This window comes from Mastacembelus armatus, chromosome 12 (genome assembly GCF_900324485.2).
Source record: "Mastacembelus armatus chromosome 12, fMasArm1.2, whole genome shotgun sequence".
Lineage (NCBI taxonomy): Eukaryota > Metazoa > Chordata > Actinopteri > Synbranchiformes > Mastacembelidae > Mastacembelus > Mastacembelus armatus.
The window spans coordinates 15,073,536-15,085,718 of NC_046644.1; the positions used below are offsets into that span (position 1 = coordinate 15,073,536).

Consider the following 12,183-nt stretch of genomic DNA (forward strand, 5'->3'; position numbering starts at 1 on the left):
CGAAGGGTCACGGAAAAGCATGCGTAGGGTACAGCACGTGTGGGCTTATCGTCAACATGCCATCTGCCTGTCCTTACTCGTCCATGGAGATGTATGCATACACAAGCATGGACATATTCACTCACATTCTCAGATGCACACACATGCACTCAGATTTCTTCTGGCTGAGCCGTAAACAAAGAAAGTATTCACCCGCTGGGTCAAATGGTAGGATTATTGTAATTTAAACCACTTAACATTGTATCTGTATGCCGCTGAAGTACTGTAAGTGAGGTAATGTTAAGAATGAATAAACGAATTGTGAATAAATGCATTGAATTTTATTTTCTCATAATGTATTATAAAATAAAATCCATTAAAAATGAATGAAAAATGAATATTGTAATACTAGCCACAGAAAGCCTTAGAAGTGAAATAATTAATACTGATAGGATGAGCGGCTGTGTTAGATAATGATCTCAAAAGGTTTTAGTGAGAAATCACACTAAATCAATAATGCAACAGTGTTATAACGTACTGAAAAACCTTGGCTTTCCCTGCTTGTTGGAAACATTTGACCTTGGCATTTAACATGAGCAAGTAAAATGCCGCTGCAGTTCTGTAATCACTCATATTGAAAGACTTTCAGGTCTTCCTGCTGTTTCGATAAAACAATAACATCGGAACAGTAATGACATACTCCAAACTGCTTCATGTATAAATTAAAACATGCCTGATATTATTTTCTGGTTAGAGATCCAAACAAACATCTCACATTAAAATACCACACGTCATGCACATATGTGGTTGGGTGCTGGTTACGGTATATTTTCTTATTTTTAAAATTATCTCTTCGGTTAGTCAACAGGCATTTTCTTTATTAAACTGTACAAATTACATCAGGAAAAATAATCATTAATGCAAGACACTTCTGGCTGTCAGTTTTCCCAGTGTGCACACTAAATACCGAGACTATTCCCTCCAACTCTGTGGTGACTGCATGTCTAATGGGCTCTTTATTGATGGATGGAGAAGTCGATTAAATCTCACTGGTGTCTGCAAGTTATGCTTTCTGAGCACTTTCTCCATCAGTAATAACTGTGGAGATAACATGGCATTGTTAGAAATTTAAGGTATGTGCAGGTGTAGAGGTATTTGTAGAACACATTTCTTTACAAGAAGTGAGCATGCAGCTGGTAAAAACTGCTGAATCACATCATTCTTCACACACATAAGGGGCTTCAGCTGGTATCCTCAACCTAAACATATTATCTGACTTAAAACTTACAGCAGCTGTAAGCATTATTTTTATATTAACAATGATTTAAATGACTACGTGGATATGAATGGGGCTATTTATAGTAGTAGTAATAGTAATTCCTCTAAACGTCGTGCAGTGTTTCCAGTATCTTTCAGTTCATTGTTTTGGTTTTCTGACCATAGGTCTCTCTCTCCTCAGTCAGTTCCAAGTCAGCAAAAGAAGTGGCCTCTGAGACAAAAATGTGCATCAGCAGTATCAGTTTATGGCATATAATCCAGTCCAGTGTGTGCTCTTAGACACCCTGGAGGGAGGTCTGAGAGCAGACTCGGGTATCACAAATACACAAAGGATTTTATTCTTTTTTTTTCATGCTGCCTTGTGGCTTTGAAGCTAGCCTGGATGTTTAGTGACGTAGTACCTGAAGTAGGTAAAGACATCCAGCCAAGATTTACATATGCTCTCATCCCAGGTTTGTAGCCTGTAAACATAGTTCATCATCATCAGTCAGAGCTTAATATCTTAATAGGTAGCAGGGAAGGAGGTGTGTGAATTAAGGGCAACTGGAGTGTAACAGACACAGACACACACACTCTAAACATACAGTACTCAATATAGCTATATAGACATATAGAAACAGACTCATACAACATACCATAACATAATGCACCTTTATCATACTTATGGAAAAAAATTACCTTTTCTATCTTTAATGTTTCTGTTGAAGGGGATCACACCCCCTGAACAGTAATTGCCCATATTTATTTTAAAGAGGAAAAATGTAGCAGTACATAGACACTACTGTCTACATCTACTGTTGTGCTAGTAATACAAAATACTTTTTGTATACTTGTATTTTTAAGGTGTTTTGATCTAATTGGATGCAGTCAAAAGCTATAAATCTCAGCACTGTGCAAAATGGTGCAATTAAAATGGTATTGTTTTAACAACTGTATGCAATATTTAAAGTGTCTTATAGAATCCATTAATGCAAACTACCAACCCTCTTTCATTTTCTTTGTTCTAGCCAAACTAAACGTCAACATATTATTGCTTTAGAAGATATACTGTATATCAAGGCTTTTTGTAGGGTACATTTTTTACGTGGTCTCCAGTTATCTGAAAGTCCCAGAGATATTTATCATGTACAGCTCCAGACAGTCTGCTGAGAGATTCTCATTTTACGCATCTGTTTCTCCCTCCCTGGCTAAATAAAGCAATCTTTTAATTTAAATTTAACATTCCTGCAATTAAGGTATCCAGAGACGTGTCACAGTATTATTTATGACTTAGTGATTGGATAAACATACGTCCTATAAACAGACACAACCAAAATAGAGCGGAATAATAGTTAAGGACCAGTAAAACGGCTTTTGTCTGTTCTTTATAGCTGTGTTTCTGTGCAACTATATTGTTACCAAGTCCAGATCAACTAGCTGCATGCTAGTGAAAATGCCTCCTGCCTGTTAGGTATCTGTATACTTTGTAAGCCAGAGTACATGTTAGTAATGTTTCTTGCAGCTGTGCTCTAGTTTTAAAGATGTACGTTGAATAAGCCATCAGTTCATTTTATTTAAAACTCATTTTATAGTTTTATACCTGGGGTTTGGAGCATGTACAAAGAGTTTGTGTCTATAATACAGCGTAATATATTGTGTCTAGATGAAATATATCATGATAATATATTTTGTTTATAATATAGATACTTATGCTATAATACTAATTTGCTCAAGCCTAGATCTGGTTAACTGAATTGTCACTAGCTGTGAATTAACAAAATAATTTTTACTTTTAAAAAAAATTGTATCATCTTAGTGCAGATTGTACAACAGCTTAGAAAAGTTTAAGAAAAGCAAAAACATCTTGAGAATAATCATCAGCAGTACTGCAGCAGTATGTCCTTACACTGACCCAGCGCCTACTGTCTGAATATGTTTTTTTATATTGTTGGTCTCAGAAGGAATACATCCGTAAAGCCCATAAAGTCAAAAGAACACTGACTTTAAGAGGTTATATAAAGACATAGCCTATATATTGTACATATATTTAATGAGGTTAAATAAAGACATTAAGATGCATTCTGCACTGCAGAGGAGAAAGACTTCCTTACATACAGTATACATTTATATAGAAACGAGAGCTAATGTTGATATACTGCACTGCTGAAACATGAATGTTGCATAATATTTTGGCTGAAATATGTCAAAATGTGAGCAGCTGTGCCAACAGCTCAAAAATTGTTGATTTCGATTAAATGGATTGGAAGAGCAAACTACTGCTTATTACTACATCCTGACTCTTAAGGTTTTACTTTTTCCAGATGCCAAGAGAAAAGTGTGTCCCTGATAAACTGATAAAACTTTAAGATAATTGCTTTGGCATTTAGATTTTTTAAGAGAAAAACAGACATTCAATATTCAGTCATTCATGATGCGCTGCTGTCTTTTCTTGCATATGATGACCTAACATGATACTTATGCAGTTACTGGTAGACTTTTAAAGGTGTACTGGTTTATGCAGAAGCTACTGTATGAAACTTAATATAGGATATGTAACTGAAGTACTTATTGGCTGGAGATAAAAGGTTTTCTGCATCGGGGAGGCAGACCAGGAGCAGCAGTGACAGGAATTCCTAGAAGAAAGTGACAGGACATTATGTGTTTTCCAGCTGTCTGCACCAAAATCCTGTAGGCTATTGTGTTTTATGTGTTGTGGTTTCTGATGGATTCACTGTGTAAAAAAAGCTGCATGCTTGAGATCATTCCTGCTCTTGTTTCCTCTACACTATAACTCTTTGTCCCAGATTTTGTTGCACATCAGACAATTATTTGCTAGAAGGTCCAGGGTTGTGTTTGTGTTTATTGCCAGAGATTTTCAAGAGCAGAACAGCCATTGGAAACTTTTTGGCGCTTTAACAAACAAGTTTGCATGCTATAACAAGTATATCATGCAAAAATAGGTACTCAGTGAAAATAACAAACAGACGAATATATTACACAATTACATCAATACAAAAACTACACTTAAGATCTCCAGGTTAACTGCTGACTTTGACTTCCCAAGTCTGAGAGGTCACTGAAGCTGAGAATAGTAATTATTGGAGACTCGCTGATCAACGAGCGAAGGTTTAATGCATGTTTAAATGACCCGTTACACCAATAACTTCTGGTTGATTGACTTCAGGGTGTGCATTTATCTGGTTCTAATCCAAAATCAATTTCTGCTCCACAGTATATTGCTGTGCATGTTATTATCTTGCCACTTGTCCTGTTTCCTTCACTCGTTCATCACACCAGTTCATTATTAGCAAAATGAGGTTATCTTGTATCTGGGGTTTTATATATTAATAATATATAATACAATTTCTTCTCAGAGCAGCTATACGTACAAATGTTACCTGAATCTGATACCATATGCACATAATAATAATAATAACACATACTGTAGATGCACAGCACACATAAAAGCAGTCCATGAGCTATGAGCCATCAGTCACATTACAAGGATTATTGACAGAAGCTAGAGTCAGGCACACTAACCAGAGCTGCTCACATACATCTATTCTGCCTATCTGACCTAAGTGAAAGCAGCCAGCGCTCCCAGGAAGACTGAGGTACACTGTTACAACGTGACAATAAAGTTGAATGTGGCATGTTCACAGATGTAAAATATTTTGCTCATGTCTGAAAAGAAAGTAACATTTGGGTTTAATTATTGCAGGCTGTGTGCGGTCTGGTCAGATACACTTGTGTAAGTGCCATTAAATGACCAGAGCTGGAGTCACAGTCAGTATTCTGGTTGGGGTATGAAAAAAAAAAAAAAAAAACAAATTTGATTTTCATTTGGAACATACTGTTGGATGCAGAGTCTGAAACAGCCCCCTGTTTACAAGCCTGATCCTCCTGCTGTCGCTTTCCTCAGACACATTTTCCTGAACCTCTTGTGTTCTGTATGTGTGTGAGTGTGTGTGTGCAGCGTTTTCTTTAAGACCAAAAGATAACTGGGTTTGTGCCATTACACTATTTCCAAGGATGATCTCATCCTAGTTTAAAATGAATATAAAAATGCAAATGCAAAATTAGGTTGGATTTCTTTACTGTGTTGGGTTGGACCAGGCCACTGGACTTTGCTGGGTAAATATTACCCTGTCTGTGGTTGAATTTCTCTGCAGCAAACAACAGACCACCAGGGAGGATGTCAGTATGGAAAAGTGTGGCTTTGGCTTAAAAATGGAAAGAGGAATATTCATGGTGTTGTGGTTTTACAGTATAGAGGGAGACACAGGCCCTTGTTTTATAGGAATATGGGCAACTAATAAAAGGCACATATTTATGAAGTCTGTTTCACCCACACACAATTCATTTGAGTCATCTCCTGTTCCTCTGGGATCAGTACACTGTGCATGACTAAAAGATTTGTGTTCACCAAAAAAAAAAAAAAAAAAGTTCTTAAAAGTGCTTTTAATCCTGAGATACTGAAGCTAAGCAGATTCTCTTTGTGACAAGCAGATCAAACAGTCTCCCCCTCACTCCTCCACTTTGAAGCAGGTATGCCCCATCTTTATAACCCCTTTAAAGCACTTCATCTGGGGCCTCAGGTAGGGTTTCCACTTCCTGCTTGTCACAGTTATGGCTCATTAAAGAGCCCTCTCTCTCAGCAGGAAGGAAACTGACTCTCTCTCAGATCTTGTTCATGTGTGTCAGTCCTTAATACTGATGTTGTCACAAATGAACACATTGTCTCCATTAGCATGAACTTACACAGAGGTCAGCTTAATTACTGTCACATGCTGTATTGTGACACTAAGGTCAGAGTTGTTAATCACATGAAATGTTAGTGTTTTGAATGCATCTGGTTGTAATGTAATGACTTTTAGTCAGTCTGTACACAAGCAAAAAATAAGTAATTGTGATTAACTGAATTAAATTCATTTAGTGTTTTATCAATCAATCTCTTTAAAAAAAAAAAATCTAATTGACCATTTTCTGCATTTCCCAAAGCCCAACGTGACCTGTTCAAGTTAACAGCCAACAACCGGGTCTTAAAGCCAAAGGCATTAAAAACAGCAAGCAGAGTAGTCCAGGACAGGTAAAGGAGAGAAAAGCTCAACTTTATGCAAATATCCTCTGATGCAGTGCAAGAAAATTCCGGGTCAGATTATCCTGATTCCAGTGAAAACAGAGTTACAGATATACACTTAGATGCCACAGTAGGTTGTCTGTTAGTCACCTGCGTCCATATTACCAGGGGGAGCCTGATTATTCTGGCCAGTTCAAATAGTAGTAAACACCCAATGTTTGTGCTGCTTTTAGATGTTCTAACCAAAGAAATCCCCAAACCAAGAAACAGGGAGTAACATTTCCTAAGTCGTTACTTTAGAACATAATCCACATTTGTAATGTAACCAAATATCCTATACTGTCCTATACAGTTCTGACATTTGTAACAAGCTAAACTTCTGGACAATCAATTTTAAATTCAGTGTATTAGGATCATTTTAACTGTGGACAGACCTTCTACCTTCATACTTCATATACATATACATATTTCTAGTCCAACATGGTGGCTGTGGTGAGATATCACCGTAATAGCAGCTTCTCATGCAGCATTTAAGTGTATAAATCAATTGCTGTTTATTACTCCACTATGTGAAGGAATTTTAAACAAATTAAAGTGAAAAACATGTCAAGCTCTGCAGCTTCCTGGTTTGCTTTAACAAGTTTTCAGGACATAAAAGCGAAGGACGCGTGGAAACAAATCTTTGCCAACTGTCCAGTTTGAGCAGTGTATGTAATTATAGTGCACAACACGTGCGTCTGAGATGTAGTGAAGGAAAACTAGTCAAGTGAAGTACAAGCACATTAGATTTATACTTAAGTGCAGTGCCGGAGTAAATGCAGCTGATTAACGAGGTCCACAAACACTTCAGGGTACCTGTAAAAACACAGTGTGACGCTCCTCTGCCCAGCAACATTAGAGGTATATACCTGTATTTAAACATCCCGTATTATCACTGGTCATGTTATTGATTACCCAGTCAGTGCTGCTCTTTGACAACTAGACTCCCATATTTAACAGACAGTACGGAAGCAGTGAGGAAGAAGATGCTGAGCCTGCTATTTAAAGCAGAGTATCTGTGTCCGTAAAGGTCACACAGATGATGTTTCATTGCATGACAGAGCCGATTCTCAATAATGTCACCACTTTGCCAGATTTCATAACAGCTCAGCTTCATCATTCAGACACATCTCTGGGGACCTGAACAGCAACTCCTGGGCAGAGATGCTGACACGCATGACAGTGTGTCAGTGTTTAAAGCACATTTTTCTCACAGCGTCTGAGAGCTGAATGCTGCTGTTAAAAAAGAACCACTGCATATGTTGTGCAGGTTGCACAAAGTAGCCTATACTACGTACCATTATCTATTGCTCATTGTGCAGTTTTATGTAATAAAGTGACGTGCATTATATGTATAGAATATATAAAATGTGTACTGCATGGTCTGGCAGTGTTTTAAGAAATATTCAATATTCAATATTCAATGTGTTATGCTTAAAGAGAAACTGCCAACTTTGTGTCAGATACCAAAAAAATCTTTGTGAGAGCAAATAGAATCTGTAAGATCCATACGTAGCAGTGAACATATAGTGCTTTATCAAAAGTAAAAATTCTGCATTTAGCCCTTAATGTTTTTACTCAAATACTTTCATTATTGATTCTAACAAGCTTGTTCTTTATTCTCCACAGGGAGTGATTCTCTTACTTGGAAACAAAGTTACAGAGCATCCAACCAGTGGCGATGAAGGGGGAAAATTTCTTTTCGAGGTCATTCCAGGTAGGAGACGATAAAAGCAATTTCTAAAAAATCTTTATAGCAACGTCGACTGGGCAGCAGCACCAACAAAAACAGGGCAGCACCAACTTTGATTACTCTTGTCTGCAGCAAATAAATTTTGATGAAATCTCAAACGTTGCGGAGTCATCCGCCATCACCATCTGCCTGCTTTTACATCACATTGATATTACACTTTTACATTATTGAAGTCATTTACTATATACTACAATAGGAAAATAAACATGTTTACTTCTTCAGCTGCTGATGATTTTGCTGATGATATTGTAGAGAAAATACAGGGAAATATGTTGGGAACTTGGGATCACTATAGTTTTACATTCTTTCTCCTTCATTTTCCAGTTATAGCACTCAGTTTGTTTTAATTCCCCTAAAGGGAAACCTTTGTCTTTCCTCTAATTATAAATGGTGCCATTGCTATTTAGATGACAGCTTGAGTCAAACACTGATTGACACCACCGACCATACCTGCACTCTCCTACACATACACTGGGAGACTAATACACTCATCAAGACTGTATGTTAACATGGTCAGCACAAAGAAATGAGGGTATTTTCCCAGGCTGAACATTGCCTGGGAATGTGAGTGTGTGGAGTAAATTTAAAACACACATGCACACTGGGGAAATAGACTTAGCTGTTAAAAGATACAGTAGCAGACTACATCAGCAGTGCCTGCTGATTCATTAAAAACCCTGTAGAAAACACCAGATGCATGCAGCAATCATTCTTACTGTATTTGTGTTACTGTTTTCCCTGGTGTGTACCCAATAGAGTTTCTCTCAGAGGAAATATAAGTAGACATTTTCTCACATGATTTCTGGCTCCCAGTGGACAAACGCAATCCCAGTAAGAGGCAGAAAACAATGCACGTTTCCTCTAACATATGACAGTAAAAAGTCAATTAAAGGCTGTGCAGACTGACCAAAAATTAAACAAGTTATTAGGCAGCTGGCCAGAACTGACTCCAGGAGTGTCACAGGTTTGCTTGATAGACTCCTGATGCTGTTTCTGTTTTTGGTTGTGAATGACATTGCTAATAGTTTTCACAGTTTTTACTGGTGTGACCAGTAGTTCTTATGGTTGGAGGTGGTTGTGCCATTTTACAGTTATTACCTATTAGTTTAAGCACATTTCTGTCCATGGTAGAATACATTTGGAAGTTTTAGAACATTTACTCCCTACACGAGCCTACACACCAGGATCTGAGGTGTTTCGAAAAAAAAAAAAAAAAAAAAAGTGTTTGTCTGGTACCAAAAATAAGTCAGAAAACAAAGGCAAAATAAAAGGGAAAAACAAAACCATAATTTCACTTCTCCTTTATAATTTCCATGTGCGTCAGTTAAAAAATACCCTCTCAATACAAATGATCTGTTATCTTTTTTTCAGACTGGTGCTGTCTGAGCTGTTTTCGGGAGCTAAATTTTGTGAGGAAGTAAAACTATAGCACCTAATATCACAATCAGCGTTAATTAAAGAAATGCACAAGCAGGATGGGTCCCCATGTTACAGAGGACTGGTGACATCGTTTTAGCATTTGCTATTTTAGGATATGGAATGTCAAATTATTTCTGTGAGCAGAAGCATGTGAACACAAATAGTTTTTATGGTTATATATAACAACAATCAAAGATTTTTAATTAACATTGACCAGACTGTGCATTTTGTGGTCCAAGTTCATTTACATTTACAAATTCAAATGTTCATTAGTGAAATGATTTTGTAATTTCTTATTTTAAAAGTTACATATTCTTGAAAATAGTTTTACAATTTGGCAAATATGCTTATTTGCTGTCTTAGCTACATTTACATAAGATTCATACCACTCTCAGGTCTGTAGGACATAAAATTCAAGTACAGCGAGCAGCAGATTACCTTAGTTTATATTGCAACCCTAGTGTTTATATGATAAACTATGCAACATATTGTCATTAAAGTAAAATAGATTTTCTACCCTGCCTCTTTGCAATTTCTCAAAATATCAATTTATTCCTTTAAATACTTTAACTGCTTAGTATCATTGTGTAGTTCCAGTACATAAGGCTCATTTGTGATTTCTCTTGCTTGCACACAGACTCATGCTTCACTCCAGTGACTATAACGTCCGCAGTAAACTTCCTCCATCAAACTACCAAAGGCTGAGCTTGTTAAGGCTGTGTCTCAGAAGCTGTTAAATTACTCATGCAGAGCAGAATGTGGATTAAAATGTGACTGCCCGCATGTTCACAATGAGAACCTTTGAAGGTTGTTAATATACATCAGGACTTAACAGACATGAAGAGTTTCAGCATTCGTTAAAGTACCACTAAAATTCCTAAAGTGTTTTCCCCATTCTGCATCGTCCGCTATGTCTTCATACTCACAGAAAACAAGAGCATGTCTTGTTATGAGGCAGCTAATAAAGAGGTCTTAGAGAAGCACAGAGAGCAAATGAAAGGAAAACACAACACATATATTCCACTGGGCTAAATGTGGCCCCGCAGTTTTAACAGAACACATGGACAGTCCCTGCCAGACAGACGGACGGGAAGTCATTGGGGGGGTGTTTGAACTGCACTGGAAATGGGCTTGATGTCAAAGTTGTACAGAGATGTCCGTTGTCTTGTAAAGGCAGTGATGAGGTTTGAGCACAAGCTGTGTTTCTGGTGACTGCGGCTTGAACAACAGCATCGGACATCTGTGCAGTCAGGGTGGAGGGGGGCTCTGCTCTCAGAGTATTTTTAGCTTTTCTGGAAAGTTTTACTTAGTTAATCTTCACCACGTAAAATGGTTTAGCAGACATCTCTATAACCTTCATTCACCTGTGCTCTCTACTTTTGTATTTCACTCTGGTTTCATCTTTCTTGTTTTTGTCTCCACACATATGGAAGATGTGTGTTAGACCTGCAGAAGAAGAGAGGAGGGCTATGAAGCAGCGTCACCACATCGCCCGCCGTCAATATTTAGACTAGAATCAGGGTTATGTCGTGTTTTAACTGTCTGACAGATACACACAGGTACAGACACACTAGTGCTTTTGTTTTGCTGGCTCAAACCAAGGCTTAAGCACCAGTGATTTTGTCTTCCATCACACTGACATGTTACAGTGTGTGCAAACCCACAGAGCTAAAGGAAAAAGGAATAACAAAAAATGCATGAATGCAACTGGCACTGAAAGTCTATTTTTAACAGAATCGGTTTATACTATACTTCAGCCATGTTTGGATATACCTGAAAAAAAGAAAAACTCCTAGAGGAGTCAACAGGCTGCACCAACAGAATAAAACTGCATATCCATGTATCTGGGATACAAATCAGAACATCCTGTCATGCCAGATTAGTTTTACCTGATGTTGTTGAATCCTCCTTAGAATCTCATGTATGACTTCAATGCAGCTGCACAGTGTAATAGAGCTCTGAGCAACAAGGATCTGCAGTGCAGTGAGCAGGCACTGCCTGACTTCAGCAAATTATCCATTTAGACAAAATGGCACAGACTCGTCATTTATTTACCTATCAAAGCTGCATAAATACCTGTAGCTAAATGTCATTCCCTGTGGTTCAACTATGATTAATCATTCCATTCCTGTAAAACAAGAATCAGCACAGGAAATACACCCAGCTGTGTTTTTGATGGAGAAACAGTGAGTTCTTGTCCTCCAAAGTGCAAATAGGCCTTGGCTCCAGGATGAGTTAGTATGCCACTCTCTGTTTGCCCCAAGCTCAGTCTTATGCTCTTACTCTGTTTCTCTCACTTTCTCTTGGTAAATAGGTTGGAGCAACTGGTCAGGCCACACTAAGGCACTGCTGCTGAATTATATTAACATTTTCCCTCTCATCCCATCAATAACCTGATATTGGTAGAGGCTCCAGTGTATTGTCTCTATGAAGTGAGTTGACATGGTGCTGTAGTGAAGTCAGGATTTGGAAAAGCCTCCGAACCTTCTGTCTAAATTAAGGGCGATAGTGCCCTCATGTGGTTTTCTGAGTAATTACAGTACTTGAAAAAAATACAGAAAAAAGTAAACTATAATTCAATGGGAAGCAATATTGATCCTATAGTACATTTTTATTTGTTGTTGCAAAATGAAATACTGTATTAATGTTGTATTAT

The 12,183-nt window shown here is 37.6% G+C and overlaps 1 protein-coding gene across 2 annotated transcripts in view; it reads left to right on the plus strand.

Moving 5' to 3' along the window:
• arhgap24 (Rho GTPase activating protein 24) overlaps nt 1–12,183 on the plus strand; it is a 52,299-nt gene that overhangs the window by 11,816 nt on the left and 28,300 nt on the right. For both annotated transcript variants that reach the window (XM_026297148.2, XM_026297152.1), the window contains one exon: nt 7,985–8,072. In XM_026297148.2, coding sequence (XP_026152933.1) covers nt 7,985–8,072 — 88 coding nt within the window. The remainder of the gene's footprint in view (nt 1–7,984; nt 8,073–12,183) is intronic.